We start from the raw sequence: 23,619 nt of genomic DNA, 5'->3' as shown, positions 1-23,619 counted from the left end.
CGGGGCTGGCAGACCGGGCGGGACCAGGGCCGGGGCGGAGCCTCCTTCCCATACTACCCCCTGCAGCGCCCGAGGCTCCGGAAACGCGCCTGGGAGCTGTTGGGCTCACCCGGGCGCTAGCGGCTCCGTGGCGCTTCCTGCCACGCCGGGGCTGCGTGGGACGTGCCAGCTCCGCTGCTCAGTCGAGGGCCACACGTTGACCACCGCTGGGTTGGGGTGAGTGTGAGGGCCAGCGAAGGATTTGCGCGGAGCAGTGGAGGGTGTGTCTAGACCAGTGATCGTTTGGGTCACGGGAGGATGTCCCGGAGGCCCGGGACAGTACGGGGGCTGCGGGTGAATTTGCGGAGCCGAGGTGATCGTTTGGGCTGCGGGAGGATGCGCGGGGGGTTGATCCAGGAGAGTGTGGAGGTTTGGGGTGAGTGCTTCAGAGAGTGTGCGGTGGAGCCTTGTTGCGGGGCGTCTTTGGGCCCATGGTAAGCTCCTTGGCCCGGGGGTCAGCTGGGGAGGGGAACGGGACTGGGATGGCGGGTAGGAGGAGGCCCGAAGGCCTTCCCGTGGCGGGCAGGGGGCGGTGGACGGGGAGGGAATCGCGGACTTGTGGAGGCCTACGCTGCGTTTTGGAAGACGTTAAAGGGTGGGAAGAGATCGCTGTAGGAAGGAAAGGACCCCCGCCCCAAGCGTAATGGAGGACGAGGGGGAAGGGCGTTAGGAGGATATTTTAAAGGGCTTTTTCCTAGTCTGGGGGAGGGCCTGAGCCTCTTTCTGGGACACCAGGTGAGTGAACTGGAGACGGTTCCTGCTAGTGGAGTCCCTCTTCTTTTGGATGGGGGTCGAACCTAAGCTTGGTAGCAAGGATGGGGGCAGGTAGACTAAAGCCCAAGGGCTGTGAGGGAGGGGGAGGGGCAGCACTTGCTCAGGATCCTCGGTCTTAACAGGGTTTTTTCTGTCGCCCTTTTGGGGGCCACCATCTCCTGCTCCTGTACCCCCCCAACTCTTTTACTGCCTCCTTTAGTCTATATTTGGGTGATTAATTACATGTCTTTTTCCATCCTTCCCCCCACACACCTTCGCCTGCCACCCAAAGCTCATGGTCCCTTTCAATCACCCCCCCCCCAATCCTGGCTCACTTCCCAGTGGGAAAAGTCCCACCCTATTCCAAATGACGCCCTCCAGCCAGCTTTTGCCTAGCCCAGCCACCAGCCCCCTCCACCTTCTTGGTCAGTGAAATATTTTGTCAACCTCAGACCCGACATTTTTCCTTTACCAAAGGATTTCAGATGGGATTGCTAGAACAGTACCTCCTCTGGGCACTAATGCTGCCTCACCCCTTCCCCCATCCTCCCTGGCTCATTGGGCCTTTGAGTACAAGCAGCTTGCACAGTGCCTGGCATAGTCCAGTCCAGTCCCCAAAAACGTCTTTGGAGCTATGTTTAGAATCCTATTGAGCAGTGATTTACAGCCTTCTTTGGGTGAAAGACCCCTTGAAAAATAACTGACAAGTGAATTCTCTCCCCAGAAGTCTGACAGCACAGAGTGGGGTTCCACTCGGGAGGCTAGAATCCTCTGCTGAGCAGAGGAGGGAAAGCCCCCAGATTCTAGCTTGCCCAGTGCTAATGAGGAGCAGCTCTGTGTTCCAACCCAGTGCTGAGAAACGCAGACCCCTCCCCCCCCCCATCCATACCTAGTACTCTATCTACCCCCCCAGAGGTCTTAGCACACCCTGAGCCAGAGTTCTAGCCCACTTAACCAGCCCTAGCCCTAGCCGTAGCCCAGCCCTGCCTGAGCTCCTCAAATGGCCCAGCGAAGCCTCCCACCTTCATTTAGATTCTTTCATATCCAGGGCAGTGTAACCTAAATAAAGCTATTCTTACAATTTGTTTTGATTTTTACTAAAATGCCATGTATCTTCTTGGAGAAATGGAACCATAAACCTTTTCTCAATTAAGTACAACAAATACTACAAAATCCCCTTCTGGTCTACCTTCTGGCTTTCTATAGAAGGGAAATAAAATGGAAACTTAAACAGAGAGGGACAGGTGCCCAGGCAGAGTGAGAGAGGAAAGCTAGGGAAGACAGAAACAGATGCCTCCTACCCACGCACACAAAAAAAGACACACACAGACAAAAACATCCCAGCAGCAACAGACATTTCCTAGTGAAACATCCTTTCTTTTGGCCCTTTACAATTCTGCCACGGTGCAGCGTGGGCCCAAATGGGACCTGCAGGGCCCTATCCTGGCCAGACAGGTACAGAGCAGGCCCAGCTCCAGCCCAAGGGCTCGGCTCCACATCCTGGCCTTGCCTGGCTGGGGGAAATTGGGATCGGGATTCATGCAGGGTGTGTTCAGTCTCCTGTGTCCTTTGATTGAGCACTCACAACCCAAAAAGATACTTTCCAAGTCTGCTTCTGTCCCCTTGAATAATTTCAGTCCAACAGGTAGGACCTTACCTGATTGACTAATCACTCAGAATTGTTATAAGACATGGTGAGCCATCTGTATGTGTCCCTTTTGGGTAAGCCCGGGTGTTTATAGATCATGTCTGCTGGCCTTAAAGCTGGCTGAACTGTTTGAAGGTCCCATGGGTGGGGATGCAAGATGGTGAGAAGTATTGTTTCCATTGTGGAAGTGACTATATTTTACATATGCCAGTGTTAACCAAACCATCTCTGCCCAGAGATAGTTTTGTCAGTCTTAGTGACACAACTCAGGAGAGAACAGGTATCCAGTAAGGAGAATTGGAAATCCAGGTGGTCATTTGGATAGGAGAGGAAGCTGAAGGTACCAATCTGAATTAGATGCTGAAAAGAGAGGTCTCTTGTGTGATATAAAAAGACACCCCTCAGGGCATTTTTGCTTTGGCCCAGAACCAAACTTGTCTTCTGGGGCCTCTGGACATTCTGCTACAGGTTCTTATCTAGATACTCTAGGGCAGTGGTCCCCAACCTTTTTTGGGCTACAGACCGGTTTAATGTCAGAAAATATTTTCATGGACCGGCCTTTAGGGTGGAATGGATAAATGTATCACGTGACCGAGACAAGTGTCAAGAGTGAGTCTTAGACGGATGTAACAGAGGGAATCTGGTCATTTGTTAAAAATAAAACATCGTTCAGACTTAAATATAAATAAAACGGAAATAATGTCAGTTATTTATTCTTTCTCTGCAGACTGGTACCAAATGGCCCACGGACCAGTAGCAGTCCGCGGCCCCGGGGGTTGAGGACCACTGCTCTAGGGAATCCAGGTGTTTCTGGCATCCTTGGAAATTTCCAGAAGCTGCCAGATAAATCTAGTTTGGGTGGCCTTGCTGCCTGTCCCCTGCCCCCACTGCCCAGAGACTGATGGCACCTACCAAGGAAGTGGCTTGGTTATTTGTGTCATGTGTAGAATCGATGAAACACTGATCTTTTAGGCTCTAAACTGACCTTTACTAGTAGCGAGATATTGAAATATAGAAAAGAATGGCAGCATGAGTAATTTTTGGCAGAACTTACTTTCTCTAAAACAAAGAGACTTTTAGCAGAACTTACTTTTTCTAAAAAGACTCCCTACCCCTGGCCTTGAGGTTGGTTTTTCAGGCTGTGGCCTTGAATAGTTCTGCAAGGTTGCAGATGTTCCCGGAATGTTTCTCCCTGAATTAATCTTATAGATAAACATTGTAAGAGAGCTTGTTTCACTGCTTCGTTTTACTGTTTGCTTCTCTTCCTCCTCATTCCCCAATCAGTAGGTAATTTGGTCTTTAAAACCTAGCCCCAGGCCCTGGCCAGTTGGCTCAGTGGTAGAGTGTCGGCCTGGCGTGCAGGAGTCCCGGGTTCGATTCCCGGCCAGGGCACACAGGAGAAGCGCCCATCTGCTTCTCCACCCCTCCCCCTCTCCTTCCTCTCTATCTCTCTCTTCCCCTCCTGCAGCCAAGGTTCCACTGGAGCAAAGTTGGCCTGGGTGCTGAGGATGGCTCCATGGCTTAAGCCTCAGGTGCTAAAATGGCTCTGGCCACAATGGAGCAACGCCCCAGATGGGCAGAGCATCGCCCCCTGGTGGGCATACTGGGTGGATCCCGGTCGGGCGCATGCGGGAGTCTGTCTGACTGCCTCTCTGCTTCTAACTTTGAAAAAAAAATTAAAAAGCGCCTGACCAGGCAGTGGCGCAGTGGATAGAGCGTTGGACTGGGATGCCGAGGACCCAGGTTCGAGACTCCGAGGTCACCAGCTTGAGCGCTGGCTCATCTGGCTCAAGCAAAATAAAAAATGCTCACCAGCTTGGACCCAAGGTCGCTGGCTCAAGCAAGGGATTACTCGGTCTGCTGAAGGCCCGTGGTCAAGGCACATATGAGGAAGCAATCAATGAACAACTAAGGTGTCACAATGAAAAACTGATGACAGATGCTTCTCATCTTTCTCCGTTCCTGTCTGTCTGTCCCTATCTATCCCTCTTTCTGACTCTCTCTCTCTGTCCGTGTAAAGAAAAAAAAATTAAAAAGCTAGCCCCAAACTGTTTGGGGCCACATGATTTGGATGACTTAGGTCTCTGTGTGGTTGCCGGCTTTAAATAAAGACTCCTTAATTTGGCTACTTAATTGTGTGGTAAAACGTCTGTTTCTCACTGTTCTGATACAACAGTATTCAGAGGAGGGGACCTCAGCTCAGAGTTGATCAGAAGACACCTAATTCTTTACTTTTTGTGATATGGGTTGGTTTGGTCTCCACTGAATTCAGCTCCTTTTGTTCTTTCTGATCAAAGCGGAATGATTATTTTGGTTCTCTTAATGTTTCTGATTCCCTACAGAAAAGTCTTATTTAAATAAGTTGGTTAAAATTCACATTGCCATCTAATGCACTATCAGCAACATTTATTCACTCAGTGAGCTCTCATGTTTTACATAGAATGGTTTTTCAGATTGCTAGGCAGCGGATTAATGTGGGCGTGATTACCCTGTGTTTATGGAATGGTCAGGGTGACCGAGGCACTTGACTGGGTTCAGGGTGGAAGCTGAAGAAACTTCGCAGGGCCCTTGGTCTCTGAGAGCGGAGTAATTATACTGCACTTAAGATCTCACTTAAAGAAGGAAGATGTTGTTTATATGAAAGGCAGAGATTTGTTTTCCCATATTTTTCTCTGAATTTCTATTTCCCGCCTGGGTGTAGTGTGCACCTTATGAGAACTGGGGCGTTCTTTTCCACTTACTTTGAAGGACAGCCTCACCCTCTGTATCCACTGGGTGCACTACAATGGTTTTCATATTCTGCCTGGAATTGCTTTGACCTTGATTCCACAAGGTTCACTTTTGGAAGGCAGCGGACACCTGTTTTTGTCACTTTGGTTACGGTGTTCAGACTCTTTTCCAGATTAGTTCCACCATTTTAAAGTACAGTAGTTGAGCAACATGGCTTCTAAATGATCAGGTTGTCCCCTGGATTAATGATAATTTTATTTTTGACAGCAGTGGGGGTTAATGTGTATTATCTTTTTTAATGCTGTATCTGCTTCTCCTAAAGCTTTTACTTGATACACTTGGTTAATTTTATGGAGTTTAGTTTTCTTTTATGAGATCAGGGCTCATGTTTTCTCTCCCATTTTTTATGAGCACCTTCTAAAGTTCTGTGTCTTTGGACACTGTTGCTGTGGATGGTGATCTGAAGAGCTCTCAGGTGGAGTCCCTGGGCAAGCCTGTTATAGGACAGGCCACTCCTAAATGCTACCCACGAAAGAATAATGAACGATTCACCTGGAGGTTGTGACTCCCGGATTTCAACAGTTAATCAGGTCAAATAAATAAAAATACCTTGGTGGAATCTGCTCAATTAAATGTTGCACTTCAAGAAGATTTGCTCAATTAAATGTGGGTGACTTAGAAATGAGAGAGAGAGAGAGAGAGAGAGAGAATGATATATATATCTATAGCAGTCTGTGGTGGCCTCTCAACCCTTTGAGTAGTGAGTTTTTTTCATGCTCGCTGACCCCCGGGAGTGAGTTTTTTTCAAAAAATGAAATTAGTTACAGTTTTAGTAACTTAAAATCATGTTTGTTTGATAACCAATTTATGGAAACAAGAAGAACATACATTTGCCTTTTTTTTTAATGTTGCCTTTCACATTTTTAAAATAAATCGACTGTACTCTGAATGGTCAGGAGGCACGAGGACATACATGAACATTCATACTAACTACTCAAAGGGTTAATAGGATGATTTAAAGCCAATCCCCCAAATCCATATATACCATTAGGCTTCAGGGACTCTCCGTGACTGCCTGTTTTCTGGTGTTAGAGGGTTACATATTATTTCTTCCTTCTCTGGTGTGGTTCGGAAAGTCTAAATCTTGGGAGCTGTATCTTACACAAGTTACTTAACCTCTCGAATACATGACTTCTTTGTCTTTGAAATGCAGGCATAATAACTATAGGTTGCAATAATTAAATTATAAGGGAGAAATGCATTGCTAAACCCCTAATAGGTCTAGCTCTGTAAATGGAAGTTTGCTCTGTTTAATGTGCTCCTCCCTCTCTGTTTATCACTTCCCACTCAGTACCAGGAGCTGCTGCAGATGTTTGGGTCAGGGTGACCAAGAAAGAGAAGGCCCCTGTCTTGTGGGAGGTGACATTTCCCCTGGGATGAGTCAGGTAAAAACAAGCAATTTTAGAGAATAATTTTTAGGTAGAAAAGAATGTTACCAGTAAACCCTGATGAGTCTGGAGAATGAAGACATTTTGGGGAGGTGCTACTAAAGCAGGGGCCTTTTTGGCTGAGAGAGCCATGAACGCCACATATTTTAAAATGTAATTCCGAGAGAGCCATACAATGACTTGTGTACCTTACGCATTATCCAATAAAAATTTGGTGTTGTCCCAGAGGACAGCTGTGATTGGCTCCAGCTACCCACAACCATGAACATGAGCGGTAGGAAATGGATTGTAATACATGAGAATGTTTTATATTTTTAACGTTATTATTATTTTTTATTAAAGATTTGTCTGCGAGCCAGATGCAGCCATCAAAAGAGCCACATCTGGCTCGCGAGCCATAGGTTCCTGACCCCTGTACTAGAGTGAGATCTGAATTCTTAGAAAAAGCCTCCTATGTAATGGTTAGAGACCCTGAGAGGTATTGTGTTGGCATATCTAGGAAGAATGAAGGTCAGAGTGTCTGGAAGGAATGACTGATATTTAGGGTGCAGGCAGAGGCGGATTTAATGGTGGGCGCACCGGGCACGTGCCCTGGGCCCCGACTTCTAAAGGGTCCCGCAAAACCCCAACTTTACAATTTTTTGTAATGACACCAAGTTTGGTTTCATAGGTACAATTTTAACATTAATGTACCTAATATTTTTAATTTATTTAAAAATGTGGTTAACATGTATTTTTATTTTCCCTATCTCTTTTTTTTAAGGGGCCCAATATTTTCTTCTGTGCCTGGGACCTCAACCAACCTTAATCCACCTCTGGGTGCAGACCAGGGCCTTGTAGAGGGTTAAGGGCTTATGTAGGTCTCTGGCCTGAGGGCAGTGAGACGAGGTTTGTAACACACTATCTTTCTCAGAAGGTAAATGCAAGGTGTTCTTCTCCCACCCCACCCCCTTACACTTGGCAGCAAAACTTCAATATCAATGGGAAGTAAATTTTAATAAATGAATTTAATTTAATTTATTTAATAAATGAATTATAAGTAAGCTATGACTAGTTCATAACAAGTTGGTGCCAGTGTCAAACCAGACATGAAATGTATACCAGGAAGAGTCCAGCTGCTCAGAGAGGGCCCTGCCTAGGTGACAGTAGTACATAGAGGGCTTGGCTGCTGGTACTTGGGGCTTAATTCACCCACCAGGGAATCATCTGTGCAGGGCAGCTGGTTAAAGATGGGAATGGACTTCTGTAGACATTTGGGCCAAAGCAGGCCTGCTTACGCCTGTCCACGGCTCTGGCTGTGTGGCAGGGGGGACAAGCCCAGGAAGTCTAACCCCCATGGTGCTGCCTCTAAGCTTTCTGGGACTACCCACACATTCCTGCCAGCCCTTCTTTCCTGTGCCTGCCTTGCCCCTGTGAGCACCCCAGAATACTGCCCAGCTTTGAGGGGCCATTCCCTGTAGTTTTCTTGGCCTCAGCCCTGTCCTCTTGCATGCTGACCATCATTTTTATCCAAAGTCTACACACAACTTTTTAAATTGGTATTTTTTTCTGATTACCAACGAACTGTAGCTTGGTTACCAATAATTCACATGTTACAGAAACAGAAAGCAGACCTTTCTAGACGCAGACTCCACCCCAGTGTGGCCCACATTGTGGAATAGGTGTGCTCATTTGAGTCACAAGTCACTCAGCTTATTCCTGTTAGCTCCTAAAAAGGAAACATGCACTTGGCCATTCTCTTCCCTTTACCTACCATCTTTTGATTTTTTCTAAACAAGCAGTTATTGTCTACGTCATCTGTGAAAGAATCACATTTTTATAATCTGCATGCTATCCTGCAGATATTTTTTTCATTTTTATTTTATTTTTACCTTGTTTGTTCGTTTCTGCTACCTGTTGACTTTATACCTAAGCTTTCCAGTTTTCTTTCTTGATTTGAGTTCTAGGACCCTTCAGTAAGGTCTAACTCAGCGGTCCCCAACCTTTTTTGGGCCACGGACCAGCTTAATGTCAGAAAATATTTTCACGGACCGACCTTTAGGGTGGCACGGATAAATGTATCACATGACCGAGACAAGCGTCAAGAGTGAGTCTTAGATGGATGTAACAGAGGGAATCTGGTCATTTTTAAAAAATAAAACATCGTTCAGACTTAAATATAAATAAAATGGAAATAATGTAAGTTATTTATTCTTTCTCTGCAGACTGGTACCAAATGGCCCACGGACTGGTACCGGTCCGCGGCCTGGGGGTTGGGGACCATTGGTCTAACTGATACGTATTCATAATTCTCCCTCCCTTTCTTGTTTTTTATGACACGAAGATAATTTAGAGCCTTCCTGTGGGTTATACTACAGGGTGGAGCAAAAGTAGGTTTATAATTGTGCGTATGGAAAATAATAAAATAATGAATTAATAATAATTACAAGAATAAACTCTGCATTTCATGTACTCAGGACAGTGAACCTACTTTTGCCCCGTCCTGTATAGCTTTTACTTTTCCAGGTCTTTACATTTAAAGTCTTTACATTTAAAGTTTCTTGTAGAGAGCACATAGTTATGCTATCTACATACAGTCTCATTTTGTGCTAACACAGTCTCATTTTTTAAATATAATCTGAAAAATCTCTGCCTTTTAATTGAAATGTTTGCTCCATTTGGATTGAACTTAATTATCCATAAGGTTGGATTTAAATATACCACCTCGATGTTTCTATCTATCCCATCTGTTCCTTTATTTTAATTTGATGTAGTACATTAACAGAGTGACATGGATCAATAAGAGTACATAGGTTTCAGGTGAACATTTCCATAGCATTTGAACTGTTGATTATGTTGTATACCCATCACCCAAAGTCAAATCATTTTTCTTATACTTGTCCCTCTTTGCATCCTTCCCCCTATCCCCTCCCCCTTGTAACCACTTCACTTTTCTCTATGTCCATGAATCTCAGTTTTATATCCCACCTATGTGTGAAATCATACAGTTCTTAGCTTTTTCTGATTTACTTAGTTCACTCAGTATAACGTTTTCAAGATCCATCCATGTTGTCATAAATAGCAATTTACCATAATTTCTTATGGCTGAGTAGAATTCTATTGTATATATGTACCACGTCCTTTTTAACCAATCCTCTATCAAGGGACACTTTGATTGTTTCCAAGTCTTGGCCACCGTGAATAATGCAGAGATGAACATGGGGGTGCATGTGTCTTTACGTACCAATGTTTTTGAATTTTGGGGGTAGATACCCAGTAGAGGGATTGCTGAGTCACATGGTAATTCTATTCTTAATGTTTTGAGGAACCACCATACTTTCTTCCATAATGGCTGTACTAATCTGGATTCCCACCAATAGTGAATGGGGGTTCTTTTTTCTCCACAGTCTCTCCAACGCTTGTTATTTATTACCTGTCTTGTTGATAATAGCCAATCTAACAGGTGTGAGGTGCTATCTCATTGTAGTTTTGATGTGCATTTTTGGAAGAGCTAGCGAAGATGAGCATCTTTTCATATAGATATATGGCTACTTGTATGTCTTCTTGGGAGAAGTATCTGTTCAGGTCCTCTCCCTATTCTTTAATTGGATTCTTTGCTTGTTTGTTGCTGAGCTTTGTGATTTCTTTATGTATATATTTTGAATGTTAGCCCCTTACCAGAGCTGTTGTTTACAAATATCTCCCATTTAGTTGGCTGCCTGTTTGTTTTGTTGTTGGTTTCTTTTGCTGTGCAGAAGCTTTTTAGTTTGATATAGCCCCATTCGTTTATGTTTGCCTTTACTTCCCTTGTCTTTGGGGTCAAATTCATAAATCGTTCTCTACGGCCAGGGTCCATGAGCTTAGTACCTATGTTTTCTTCTATGTAATTTATTGTTTCAGATCTTATATTTAGATCTTTGATCCATTTTGAATTAATTTTTGTGCAGGTGGACGAACTGTAGTCAAACTTCATTTTTTGCATGTGGTTTTCTAATGTTCCCAGCACCATTTATTGAAGAGGCTTTCTTTCCTCCATTGTGTGTTTTTGGCTCCTTTGTCTAAGATGGTTTGTCCATATAGATGTAATTTTATCTCTGGACTCTTGATTCTGTTCCATTGGGCCTCCATACAGAGAACTGGGACAATGATAAGATTCACCTCATTTGTTTCTCTTCTCTCGGGGATCATGATCCTGTGCTTCCTGCTGCCCAGTATCTAAAAACTATTTAATACAGTGTTCTCCTTGTTTATGGCAGGATGTTAAGTTTTTCCTTGTTACTTCATCATGGCCAGAATTGGAACTCTTTATCCATTCTTTTAACATAGTATCTGATTTTATGTTAGTCTTTCTGCTGGAGTATCTGGGTTTTGTACTCCTTTCGTTGGTGTAAAAATGGTTCCTTTTCATTTAATTATGAATTGAATTGAGTTGAGTTGAGTTGACCTGACATGGCATCAGAACAGAAACTGTTCTCCTGTTTCTTTGAACTCACCACTGAAGTGGGAGGCCTGTGATGCCCACATGTCTATGATAGGATCTTGTAATTTTTCACATATTTTGTAATCTGGAAGAAAGAGGTAATTTACACATATTATTTAGATCTTTTATTTATTTAGTAACTCAGTGTTTGAAGATCTTTTCTTTGATGCGCCTTTTTCTAGCTGTTTTCTTCAACTCTTCCTTTTGTCAAATGTATCAGACAAGTGTTATCTGTAGCTGACTCACTGTCACCTGGCAAATTGCTTCGGTACAGTGGGGTGCCTTTAAAGGCCTTGCTGCTAGTTAGAAAGCCTTGGCTCTTGCCCTCTGTTGCCTCTCTTCTCTCCAATGGCCCAGTCCAGTGTTTTGTTGCCCCTGTAAAGTTGAAAGGAATCTCTCACTTCCTAATTATTTCTTACACTCTTTTGGGAATGCGTCCGACCTGTGCAATGTGAGTGAGCACTGCCCTCTTCGAGGCTAACTGCTAGGAGCCCTCTGGCTGCTCTGTCTCTGAGAGCCAGTGTCCCCAACATCAGCTCTCCGTCTGTGTCTGTCTTCTCCCAGCTGTGCCTGGACTAACATTCATTCGTCTTGTCATGGCTCCCTCTGGCCTGCCTGTATTCGTTTTGCCAGCCCACTTTCGCCACTGTTTAGGGTGTGTTTTCTTAGGCATACCCAGGCTCTGGCTTGTCCCTCAGCTGCTGTGAAAGAAAACTCAAAGAAATATAAAACTATAGAAAAAGAAATTGCCAGTCTCATCCCAGGGAACCCAAAGGCAGGGCTGCTGTCCCTCATGGCTCTTTTCACTTTCCTTACCCACCCCCCACCCCCAGGGTCTTGCTCTTCACCAAGATGGAGCCCCCAGAAACCAGGGCCTGGCAGGCCCTCTTGAGATGCTGAAGGCCCAGGTGAGCTGTGCTTTCCTCTGCCCGGCTCGGAGGTCTGTCACTTCTGCTGGCCCGATTCGGGCCTCAGCCTGACCTCTTGGCCCAGCATAACACAAGGCAGGGCCTGAACCCCAACTGCTGCCTTCCCTCCCTCCATTTCTTCCTCCCTCGCTCCCTTCTTCCCCCTGCTTCTCTCCCTGGACTCTGCAAAGGAATGGATGCCCACTGGGCTTGTAATCCCCATCAGAACTCCGGAGGAGCTGAGTGTCAGTCCAGGACAGTGATGGGACCAAGATCCCTTGGGAGGCCAGGGCCGTGGCCCAGGCCTGCTGGCACTTGCTCGGGTTCTCTTTCTAGGACTTCTTGACACTTGTCGTTAGATTTCCATCTTAGCAAAGCACACTCACATTAGACCTTCACTTCATGCCCCTGATGTTACTGGTGCTGCCCCTACTTTATTCTAGAATGGATGGAAGAACTGATTATCCCTTTTAATTCTTATAGGATTCACTGGCATTTGGCGACGTGGCACAGTATCTCATGAAAATGGAGTGATTGAGGTTGAACCCTGAGCAGAGGACGCTGGTGTATTATGGGAATGCGACTTCCTTGGGTAAGGACACCCCTAGCTTCACCACCTGCCTCATGATCCTATGCAGCAGGAGTGGGATGTGGGCACTTGTGCCCCTCAGAGATGGGCTGTAAGAAAATACAAAGGATTCTGGCCCTGGTTGGTTGGTTTAGTGGATAGAGCATCAGCTTGGCATGTTGACATCCTGGGTTTGATCCCCGGTTAGGGCACACATGAGATACAACCATCTATTTCTCTCCCCTCCCTCTCCCCATTCTCTCTGTCTTCCCCTCTCACAGCCAGTGGCTGTATTGGTTCAAGCATTGGTCCCAGGTGCTGAAGATAGCTTGGATGATTTGAGCATTGGCCCCAATGATTGGGGTTGCCGGGTGGGTCCCAGTCAGGGCGCATGTGGGAACCTGTCTCTCTATCTCCTGTCCTCTCACTTTAAATAAATAAATAAATAATTTTAAAAAATAGAAAGGGTTTGCCACACTCAACTTCTCACAGGGCTCCCCCGCAGTTCCTAATGGGAAGGAAAGACGCCCCCTCATTCTTTTATTGGAAAAGATATTAGAATAAACCAGCCAGTATAATTTAGAATACATTTTAAACCCACAATTGATACAAATTGCATGGCCATTTCGTTATAATTCACTATTGAGAGAGGTTGACAACAGCAGGCTCCTGTGCACCATACTACATGTTTGAGGTGAGAGGGTTCTCGGAAGAGAGACGCTGGGGTCAGGTGTGAAGTTGTGGAAGAGCATGGAGTTCAGTGTGGGACCCTGAGGGGGTGGGTATGGAAAAAGGGGGGAAGGTCAGCTCCTCGGTAGGACCACTGCTGGGTTGGGCCCAGAGCCTGTCTCATCCGGCTGCTGGAAGGAGCCACTCCTTAGGCAAAGCATTTGAAATGAGTGAATGACTTCCTAGGGTCACAGCCAATCCAGACTTTGAGGATTGAAAGGGCTTCCCCTTTGGAGGCCCTGCCCCATTCCTGCACTGTTTTGACGTCATCTCTGGCTGCCACCATAATCCGTTTTCTTTTCCACGAGCAGGAGTTCCTGTTTTGAATTCTGCCTTGGTCTCTCACCTGGTGCAAGGACCACTACTATTGTTCTTACATCCTTAACACAGGTCAAGCTAAGTATTCTGGTGAGTAAAAAATAATCCTGAAGAAATGTGAGGAAATCTTGGGGGGGAGCCCAGCTGAGCCTTTGGGGAGAGAGTATGACTCTTCCTCAGTCACAGAAGGGGAGACCCCCCTCAGGGCCACTCTGGTAGGAAGCACCCGTCAGTCACACCCTTCTCCCCTTTCCCTCTATGGTCCTTGCTTCTCTGGTCAGATGGGCACCAGCCATACTAACCAGGTGGCCTTCAGGGCCAACGCTCAGCAGCTGTTTCAGGAGGAATGCAATTCTTGACAAAGAATAGCCTCCCTCCTTCCTCCTCTGCAGACTGCAGTGTCCTTGTGGTTCTCATTTCAGAAAGCATCTCAAGGACCCAGTACGAGGTGGTGGTTGAAGACTCTCAGCCACAGGAGATGGCATCCACGAGCTCCTCGAGGGCCAGTGAGCCCAGCCCTAAGGTCCAACAGAATGGGGACTCTGTGGGGATGGGGGGGAGCCCTCAGAATGTGCCTATAGAACATCACTTTGCATGTAAAGAGTGTGGGGACGCCTTTCGGCTTAAAGTCCTCCTTGTGCAGCACCAGAGAATTCACAGTGAGGCGAAAGGCTGGGAGTGTGGTGATTGTGGAAAGGTCTTCAGGGGGGTCTCTGAGTTTAATGAGCACCGGAAGAAGCACGTGGCTGCAGAGCCCGTCCCAGGCCCAAGCTGGGCCTTTGATGATGCCATGGAGAAGGGGGAGCAAGTGGAGAAGGAGGCGAAGCCCTTCGAGTGTGAGGAATGTGGGAAAAGTTTTAAGAAAAATGCAGGCCTCAGTCAACATCTGCGTGTCCACAGCAGAGAGAAGCCCTTTGACTGTGAGGAATGTGGGCGTTCCTTCAAAGTGAACACCCACCTCTTTCGCCATCAGAAGCTTCACGTTTCTGAAAAGCCCTTTGCCTGCAAGGCTTGCAGCCGGGATTTCCTGGATCGCCAGGAACTTCTCAAGCACCAGCGAATTCACACCGGCCACCTGCCCTTCGACTGTGATGATTGTGGAAAGTCCTTCCGAGGGGTCACTGGTCTGGCTGAGCACCAGCGCATCCACAGCGGGGCCAAGCCCTTTGGGTGTCCCCACTGCGGCAAGCTGTTCCGGAGGAGCTCGGAGCTCACCAAGCATCGGCGGATCCACACCGGCGAGAAGCCCTATGAATGCGGCCAGTGCGGGAAGGCCTTCCGGCAGAGCTCCAGCCTCCTGGAGCACCAGCGCATCCACACCGGGGAGCGGCCCTATGCCTGCGGGGACTGTGGCAAGGCTTTCCGGGGGCCGTCTGACCTGATTAAGCACCGACGGATCCACAGCGGACTGAAACCATATGAGTGTGACAAGTGCGGGAAGGCCTTCAGGAGGAGCTCGGGCCTGAGTCGCCATCGGAGAACCCACAGTGGAGCAAGGCGCTGTGAGTGCAGCGAGTGTGGTCGCGTGTTCAAGAGGCGGTCGGCGCTGCAGAAGCATCAGCCAATTCACCATGAGTAGATAGATGAGGCCCGCAGACCCTTGTCAGTCAGCTGGTTCCTGCTCCCCCCCCCCACCCCCAGAGTGGGAGACGGGGATGGCAGAGTCAAAGGAGATGAACAGTTTTGTAGTGCTTATATATTTTATTGTCAGAAAGGTTGAAACCAATTTATACTGCCACCAGCAATTTGTAAGTGTACATTTCCCATTTTGCCTCTGGAGAATAGCTTTTTCCATTTTTAATTTATTTTGGTTTGTTTAACTGGCATAGAATACCTTCAAGGTATTTAAATCTGCAGGCCTTGAATCTGAGAATGGAAGAAGAAAAACCTGGATGGGGGTGGAGGGGGGCTTGTCGGTCCTCCCTTCTAAGCTCCCACCTCAGGGAAGCTGACACACACAGCTGGCTATTCAGTGATGGCGTCAATATAATGTGAGCCGCACTTTCCGGAAGAAACGATTGCCCCAAAGTCTTTTGGCCTACTTGAATTTATAAATTTTTAGGGATGTAAATAGAATACTCAAATGTGTTATAATATTTAATTTATTTAGTTATACATACATAATGTAAATCACATATTATATAGAATAATATATTAATTTAGAACATATTCCTTTTTTCCCTCCCTCTGTTCCATATCTTTTTGTTCTAACTCCTCACATAACATTTCTGACCTCACCAACTTCCCCAACCTGAGAGCCCCTTTTGAGTCATCAGTTTCAAAGCACATCCAGTGGTTTTCCATCCATCCAAGCTGTGTGCCATGTAGCACTGTGACAATCCCTGTACAAGGCTCTCACTAGAAACTTGCTCCCCAGCCATAAGTACGTACTCACGTAGCATTAAGACAATTTTTGTTGAATTTATCCCATAACTCTACAACATAACCACTTAGGGTGTTCCTTTTTTAAATGCATCTAAAAGCCTTTTTTATTTTAAGCATCTAAAACTTATTGTGAAGCCATACTCTTAGGTTAAATTTCTCTTGTGTCCTTTTCTTCTGAAACCAATTCTGACTGGTGTATCTTACACATATCCAAAACTAACATCAGTTGGGGTTGGTTTTGGCCAACGAGTCTCTCCTCAGCAGCACTATTTTCAAAATTAAGTTGAGCGAGCATCCTTGTAGTAAAGGGACGTGTCAAGGACTCAAGTGTAAGGTGATGCCTCCTTTTTGAGAACAGTTGCCTTTCTTCACATGGAACCTCGATGCCTCTTCTTCAAACCTCTGTCTACAGCTCTGTAAAGGGGGGGGTGGTCACAGAACTACCTCCTGAGGTCATAGCGAGGACTGCGACACCACGCCTGGCAGAGAGAGACGCTCAGTGAAGGGCATCTGCTGTCATCATCATAGTGATTGCTGTCACTCTGTGGCTCATTAGCACCAGAACTGGGGATGGACCCCAGCCTCCTCCCAGACTCCTGGCCACATCTTCTTTCTTGTGTAATGGCTTAGAAATTGTTTCCGTTTCCTTGCATGCAAATTGTATGTTCATCTCCTTTGACCAGTTATCGAATTACCTTTGGATATATTGACTTTATACAGCAGTTCTTTCTATATCAATTGTGACGATTTCTTTTCCAATTTTATTGCTTTGCTCTTTATAACAATTTTATTGCACTTTTGTTATCCAGGCTTTTAATTTTTACATATCTAAGCATTCATTGTCCATTAAGTTGTAATTTTTACTGGTTGAGTAGTTAGACACGACGACATTTTCTTCTAGAATTTTAATTACAAACAAAAAGTTGAAAGCCCTGTCCCACCAAAAGGTCATGTTCCAAGTGGGCAGGCTGGGTGGGAATGGGCCGGAGAAGCAGGCTCGTTCCACATCCAAAATGCAGACTCTGTGCATGTTTGTGGGCAGTACTTGACTATCCTACCTGGCCACTCAGGCACGCAAGAGGAACTTGCATCACAGATTGGCCAGAACAGTGACTGTTCCTCAGTATAGCCCTAGCCATTAGCAGCAGGGCTGGGCCTCACCTAGAGCAATGGGGTGGTCCAAACTTGGTCTTGGCAGCAGCTGGCCATCCTTCGAGCTTCTGGGAGCCTTGGCCATGTCTGGCATGGATTCATTGCCTGAGCCACAGACACACTCAAAAGACATCTTCAATACGAGAAGACTTACCTGACGATGTCATGTGAATCGCATCCTCCTCTTAGTGAGTGATTCTGGAACAAGGAAGAGGTCGGATTGGTGGCTTCCACTTTTGGCAACTAAGGGAAATTCACCCACGTGTTCTGATGTCACCTCCTGCAGCCACACCTAAGAGGAGCAACGGAGCAAAGGCTCAGAGAGAAATCATGCTCTTCTGATGGCCTGCATGTCATGGTGATAGAAGCTGTCCACACCATGCTGGGGCTGTGACTTACAGCAGCTGTCCCCATGAGGGGCAATAAAAGAAGGGTTTGGAGGGCAAAAATGCCCTTCTGATGGCCTATGTGACATAGACATAGAAGATGGTTATTCTGGGGCTAGGCTGTCACTTCAGCAGCCTCTCCCAGGAGGAATAGCAACACGGGCTGGCCAGGAGTCCGTCCTCTCCTGCAGAGCCCACAGGTGGAAGCCTGCCACACTGGAGCTGTGGTGTGACTTCCCAACAGCTGTGCATGCGGTAAGGTTGGAGGACACTAGAGGGCCTGGAGAGGAAATGAGCCCTTCTACTGGGCCCACCGAGGCGGAGGCAGAACTTCCCGAAAGCCTCCCATCCCGGGAAGCAGGGTCCTACAATGACCCTTGTGCCCTTAGCCAGAAGGTACTCTGGAATGGCTCCCAGGCCACACCAATGGCTCTCTGCAACATCTCCATCCTGAGCCCCAGGCTCGAGAGCCAACAATAGTACTTGTTACATAGCAATTCCTTTTGCTCTGTGGGCTTCAGTTCTTGCAATTGTTGTGAATCTGTGTCTGAGATCGCTACTTCTCTCAGCAGTTTTTCTCTTTTCACTTGAAAGCTGTATGATGTGTTTGATTCCAGTGTCATTTGATAAGGAATGGTGACGTCTATGGGGGGCAAACCTGGCACCTGTATCTGTAAGTACTCTGCCATTTCTTGCCCATTCACTAGGCATTTGGCCGGTTTTATGAAGGATCCAGACGCAGTATTAGCTCGGAACGGCATCGTCATCACCACTTCGTTTCCCCTAGCCAGGACAGCGTCCTGGCCTCCATCCCATCACGCCCTCCTTTTTTCCATTCCCAGTACTGAACTTTTCTCTCAGATAAACTCTTTTCCAGAGTTAACACTAAAGACTACATTTTTTTCTGTCGCTGTATTCGCAGGTGAATTCTGTGCTCCAAACACGATCAGTCTGTGGCTTTCACGTGTGTTCATAGTTGCGCCAAGTTCCATTTTTGCGTCTGTTAACTTGGGGGTGGATTTCCTAGGATTCTCTAGGTATACTGCTACGTCAAATACAAATGTGATTGAGCTTTCTGTCGTGTGTGCTTGTCTATGCATTCATGTATCTACCTCGGTTCATTTTTCTTTCTAATCACACGGACCTTTCAGAAGGGAAATGAAGAGCAGTTGGGTTACATAGAATGCTGGCTCTCATTAGAAATATATCCTTTTCTTATATTCTGAAAGAAAACCTCCATTGCTTTCATTAAAGTTTTAAATACTTGCTGAAAATTTTTTTAAAAAAATGTAATTGTTTACCATTTTTGCTGCTTGAGATTAACTGTGTTGATCAGTTGTGTCATACCCACTCTCAAAATTCTAGAATGAGCCCCACGCAATCACAGTGGGCATCCTTCTCATGCAATGTTGCATTCCAAGTGCCCCTGGCTTGGGCCCTGTTTTTGTGCAATGTGACCCCACTCCCCTTCTAGGCCACATTAATTAAACTACAACTGGCCACCTGACTAAAGGGCAGCAACTGGTCGCCAGAGCTGGCTGGAGATGACGGGCCACGCCTTCCAGGTTCTACGAACAAGTAATCAAGAAGTTTGTAGTTGGTGTTGGAAGAAAGAGGGAGCACGCCATATTTAGAGGAGTTGGGCGGCACTGCCTTGAAGATCTGTGGGTTCCTGCTAGGCGCCCCAGAGCTGCCTTCATCCCAGCACCCTGAGGAAGGCCTGATCTCATGTTCCTGGATTTCTGAGGACTGCCCTCATCGGTCCACTTGTGTGCCCCACCATAGACTTCTTGACTTGAGCTAGCCTGAATGGTTCTCTGCTTTTTGCAATATGTTAAGAGCCAATTCATCATCGGCTGCTCCTGAGAAGTGTGACATAGCTAGCTTTCCTTGTGTTCTACCTGGCCCAAGTTCCACCCGACTGTAGTAAACACCTATTTATATGTGCTACTGTATTCTGTTCACTAAGATGGGTTTAAAAACAATCTATGCCTTCTAGTATTAGTGAGTTTGACCAGTTCTTTTCTGTCTGGGGATCATTCTTGTACTGATCCCAACTTTGCCCCATGAAATGAATTGTGTCCTCACTCACCATGTTCTTGATTCTGGAAGTGTCTCCCTACTTTCAGCAAATTCATCAGATGAGGAATTGTTGACTTCTCTATAACTATGAATATTTATATATTGTAATTGTCAATGCATCAGTTTGGGTGTTTACTTTCAAAAGTAGAATTGGTCTCTTTAAACTTGGCCTTCAGTGATATTTGCATATCTGAGAACAGTAGCTATGTCCTGCCCCAGTTCCTATTTCAGTTGTTGGCACTGTTCTCCTTCCAAACTCCTTAACTTGTCTATTTTATGGCACTTAACTATAATCAGCCTTGCACTATAGCTTCGCCCTCCCTGCCCTATCCCACCCATTAGATTGTGAGCTCTTAGAAGACAGGGGTGGTCCTTCATGTCTTATTCCCCTTCCAGATCTAGCACAGTGCCTTGCATCAAGTAGATTTCAATAAATATATGTTAAATGGTTATGGTCTCCTTGATTTATTTTGCCAAAGATTAGTTTTTCAGTTCTTCTCTTGCCTTTCTTCCCACTCCTGGGGTCCAGGTGCTGCCTTGGCCTCCACTTGCTGGACACTCAGAGGGGAGAGGAAACACCTTGATGCAGGACAGCTGGTTTTCCTGGAAGTTTGAGCTCCCCCTTGGCAGAAGGGGCCTGTCATTCAGCCAAGTGCCTTCCCCAACTCCAGCTAGGGCTTTCCTCTGAGTCTTAATTCCAAGTGGGAACAGAAGTTCAGGCCAGACCCTGGGCTTCCCACCCAGGGACCAGGAATGGGATGACAGAAGTGGCTTCTGGGATTGAGAATCAGCCAGGCTCTCTGGGCTGGCGGGGGGTGGGAATGGGGAAGTCTGTCGTCTTGGTGGACAGTGGCTGGCCATCTCTCTATTGACCATTATCTCATAAAAGGCAGGTAATGAGAGGGGTCTGGCTTTCTGATGCTCCCAAATGCAAATGACTCGGCTGTGGAGTCAGTTATTTGGTCCTGTAAGGACATGCGCAGAGTGGGCTCCAGGGGTGCTTAGCTTGGACCCTTGTGGTCCATGACCCAAAAGGAGATAAAACACATTGGGAAGGAGCATGACTCCCTCTACCAATCTAGTCTCCCTGAAGCTTCCCAGGCAAGGACCCTGTCATCTTTTCTCCTGGGTCCCATTCTCATCATGCTGTCTGTTGGCAACTTCTAGGCAGAGGGTGTGGTAGCACCTTGCCCCACTCACAGCCCATCTGCTTGCAAAACACATGTCTGGAAAGAACCATTCATTTGCTTTGCCGATTTCGTTACAGGCTTACTACTGAAAATTCCACCTGTTTTTCTATAAAAAGTACAGTCTGTCTAGCAAGCTTTGGTTTTATAGAAGTCAAGACCACAGGTCCATTTTGACGCCTAATGCCAGCCCCAGGGAAGAGGACAGCCCGGGGCTTTTCTCTTGGGGCTCTGTGGATCTCTAGTAGGGGGTTGAGAATGTTCTAGTGCCTCTGCCTTCTAGAGCCCTGTAACTTCACCACTACCCTCTGAGCCCGTCCGGAAGTCGTTTGCTGACCTGAGAGTTCACTGTCCCCAGAACCCCACCGTGTTGTGCTAGTACAAGCTCCTGACCACAACCCTCTGCCCCAACCCACTTCTGTCCAGCTTGAGACCCCCCCGGGAGGGACCCCGGTGCCGCAGACCAGTGCAGCTAGTAATTGTCCAGGTCCTGAGTGAGAATGTGCGGAATGAAGAAATAAACTCAGAGAAAAGAAGTATGGGATTGGGAGGCCTCTGCAAGCTGATAGCAAGCCAGAGCAAAGCAAAACCCCTGGTTTGCTTTATTATATAGAGCAGAGCCATATGCAAATAGGGAAGTCTCCAATACAAAGTCACATATCTGAGGCATAAACAGGAATCCCCCCCACAATGCATAACAAATCCACCAACATCAGAACGAACAAAGGGTGAGAGGAAGGGCATGTAAATTGCCTCTAGCAATTTAACCAAGTGAGGTGGGGGAATGGGACCAGTAGAAACACTCAGCTTCACAGTCAACGTGGAGGTGTGGGGAAGAGCTTAACCTTTAAGCTTAAGCCTTAAACTGGGAGGACTTTGTCAGCTTGCAATCAATCTCCCACACCCTGGAATTGTCTTAATCTATTTAGGCTGGTATACCAAAAATACCTTAAGCCAGGTGGTTTTTAAACAACAAGACTTTACAGTTCTGGAGGCTAGAAGTCCAAGATGAAGTTGCTGGCAAAGCCAGTGTCTGGTGAGGACCTGCTTCTTTTTTTTTTTTTTTTTTTTGCATTTTTCTGAAGCTGGAAACAGGGAGAGACAGTCAGACAGACTCCCGCACGCGCCCGACCGGGATCCACCCGGCACGCCCACCAGGGGGCGACGCTCTGCCCATCCTGGGCGTCGCCATGTTGCGACCCTCCTGGGTGTCGCCATGTTGCGACCAGAGCCACTCTAGCGCCTGGGGCAGAGGCCACAGAGCCATCCCCAGCGCCCGGGCCATCTTTGCTCCAATGGAGCCTTGGCTGCGGGAGGGGAAGAGAGAGACAGAGAGGAAGGCGCGGCGGAGGGGTGGAGAAGCAAATGGGCGCTTCTCCTATGTGCCCTGGCCGGGAATCGAACCCGGGTCCTCCGCACGCTAGGCTGACGCTCTACCGAGGACCTGCTTCTTGATTCATAGATGACTCACTTTGCTGCATCCTCACATGGAAGGGAGGGGGGAGCTCTCTAAGGTCTCTTTTACAAGGGCACAAATTCCTTTCATGGGGGTTCCACCCTCATGACTCAGTCACCTCCCAAGAGCCCCATGTTCTAATACCACCACTTGGGGGGTAGGGTTTCAATGTATTAATTTTGGGGGACACAGATATTCAGTCTATAACAGGCATGTAGATAGAAAGGGGGGTTTCTGCTTTGAAGCCCACTGCATTTTAGCTTAGTATCCTCCCAACCCATTAGCCTCAAGCTTCCACCATAACCAGCCCCTACAAGAGCATCTGCTGTGGCCCAGGTCTTCATGGGAATGTCAGGCTGAAATGTATTTCATTCAGAATGGCTGACTGCTGGGCCTCTACTAGCCTTTCACTGAGGTGCCTCTTTGGCCTGAAACCATCACACTGATGATGAGGGATAAAAAGGAGAAACACGTGGGCAATAGTGCCCTGCCCGCTGTTAACAGAGGTGAGGGTACTTGAGCTTCTCTGGGATTTATGCATTTATGAGTTTTACTTATACGCTGGTGAGCTGTTTGAATTTTTTTCCCACTGAGCACCTATTATTGATTTGATTAAAAGATATTTAAATATATAATAAAAAACCTGGACCCTTCCCCCATCTTTTTCAGACAAGACAGGTCAGAAATACCCTGTGTTCCCACACTCTTACCCTTTTTCTGACCTTCATTCAACAAGCATTTATTGAGCACCTGCTGTATGTCAATGCATTCCAGAAGCAAATGACAGAATCCCTGCCCTCAAGCACAGAACACCAGAGCAAGACAAATATGGAGCCAAAATGCCACAAGTGGGACCTACAGTCTCACCAAGCTGGACTCCTAAGATTTGTGCACTTTAGTCGATGCAGGTTGCACTTCACTTTTAAAAAGTACAGAGCCAAGACCCTGGCTGGTTGGTTCAGTGGTAGAGCCTGCCTGGCATGTGGAAGTCCCGGGTTTGATTCCCGGTCAGGGCACACAGGAAAAACGCCCATCTCCTTCTCTACCCCTCCCTCTCTCACTTCTCTCTCGGTCTCTTCTTTCCTCCCTCAGCCATGGCTCGATTGGAGCGAGTTGGCTCCAGGTGCTGAGGATAGCTCCATGGCGTCCACCTCAGGTGCTAAAAAATGACTCCTGTTGCAATGGAGCAAGGGTCCCAGATGGGCAGATCATCGCCCCCTAGTGGGCTTTCCAGGTGGATCCTGGTCGGGGAACATGCGGGAGTCTGTCTGACTCCCCTCCTCTCACTAAATTAAAAAAAAAACAAATTAAAAAAAATTACAGAGCCCAAAAGGCACAATATTAGCAAATGAATCTACCTTTCTCCATGCT

At 46.9% G+C, this 23,619-nt stretch overlaps 1 protein-coding gene across 1 annotated transcript in view; it reads left to right on the top strand.

Moving 5' to 3' along the window:
- Positions 1–297: 297 nt before the first annotated feature.
- ZNF275 (zinc finger protein 275) overlaps positions 298–23,619 on the top strand; it is a 117,801-nt gene continuing 94,479 nt past the window's right edge. Inside the window, 4 exon segments of the mRNA XM_066250519.1 lie at positions 298–415; positions 13,594–13,663; positions 13,665–13,690; positions 14,023–15,087. Coding sequence (XP_066106616.1) covers positions 298–415; positions 13,594–13,663; positions 13,665–13,690; positions 14,023–15,087 — 1,279 coding nt within the window.

The sequence above is a fragment of the Saccopteryx bilineata genome, chromosome X (assembly GCF_036850765.1).
Source record: "Saccopteryx bilineata isolate mSacBil1 chromosome X, mSacBil1_pri_phased_curated, whole genome shotgun sequence".
NCBI lineage: Eukaryota > Metazoa > Chordata > Mammalia > Chiroptera > Emballonuridae > Saccopteryx > Saccopteryx bilineata.
Note: the sequence above shows the minus strand (reverse complement) of the source record. Positions and strands in the feature narration are given on the sequence as shown.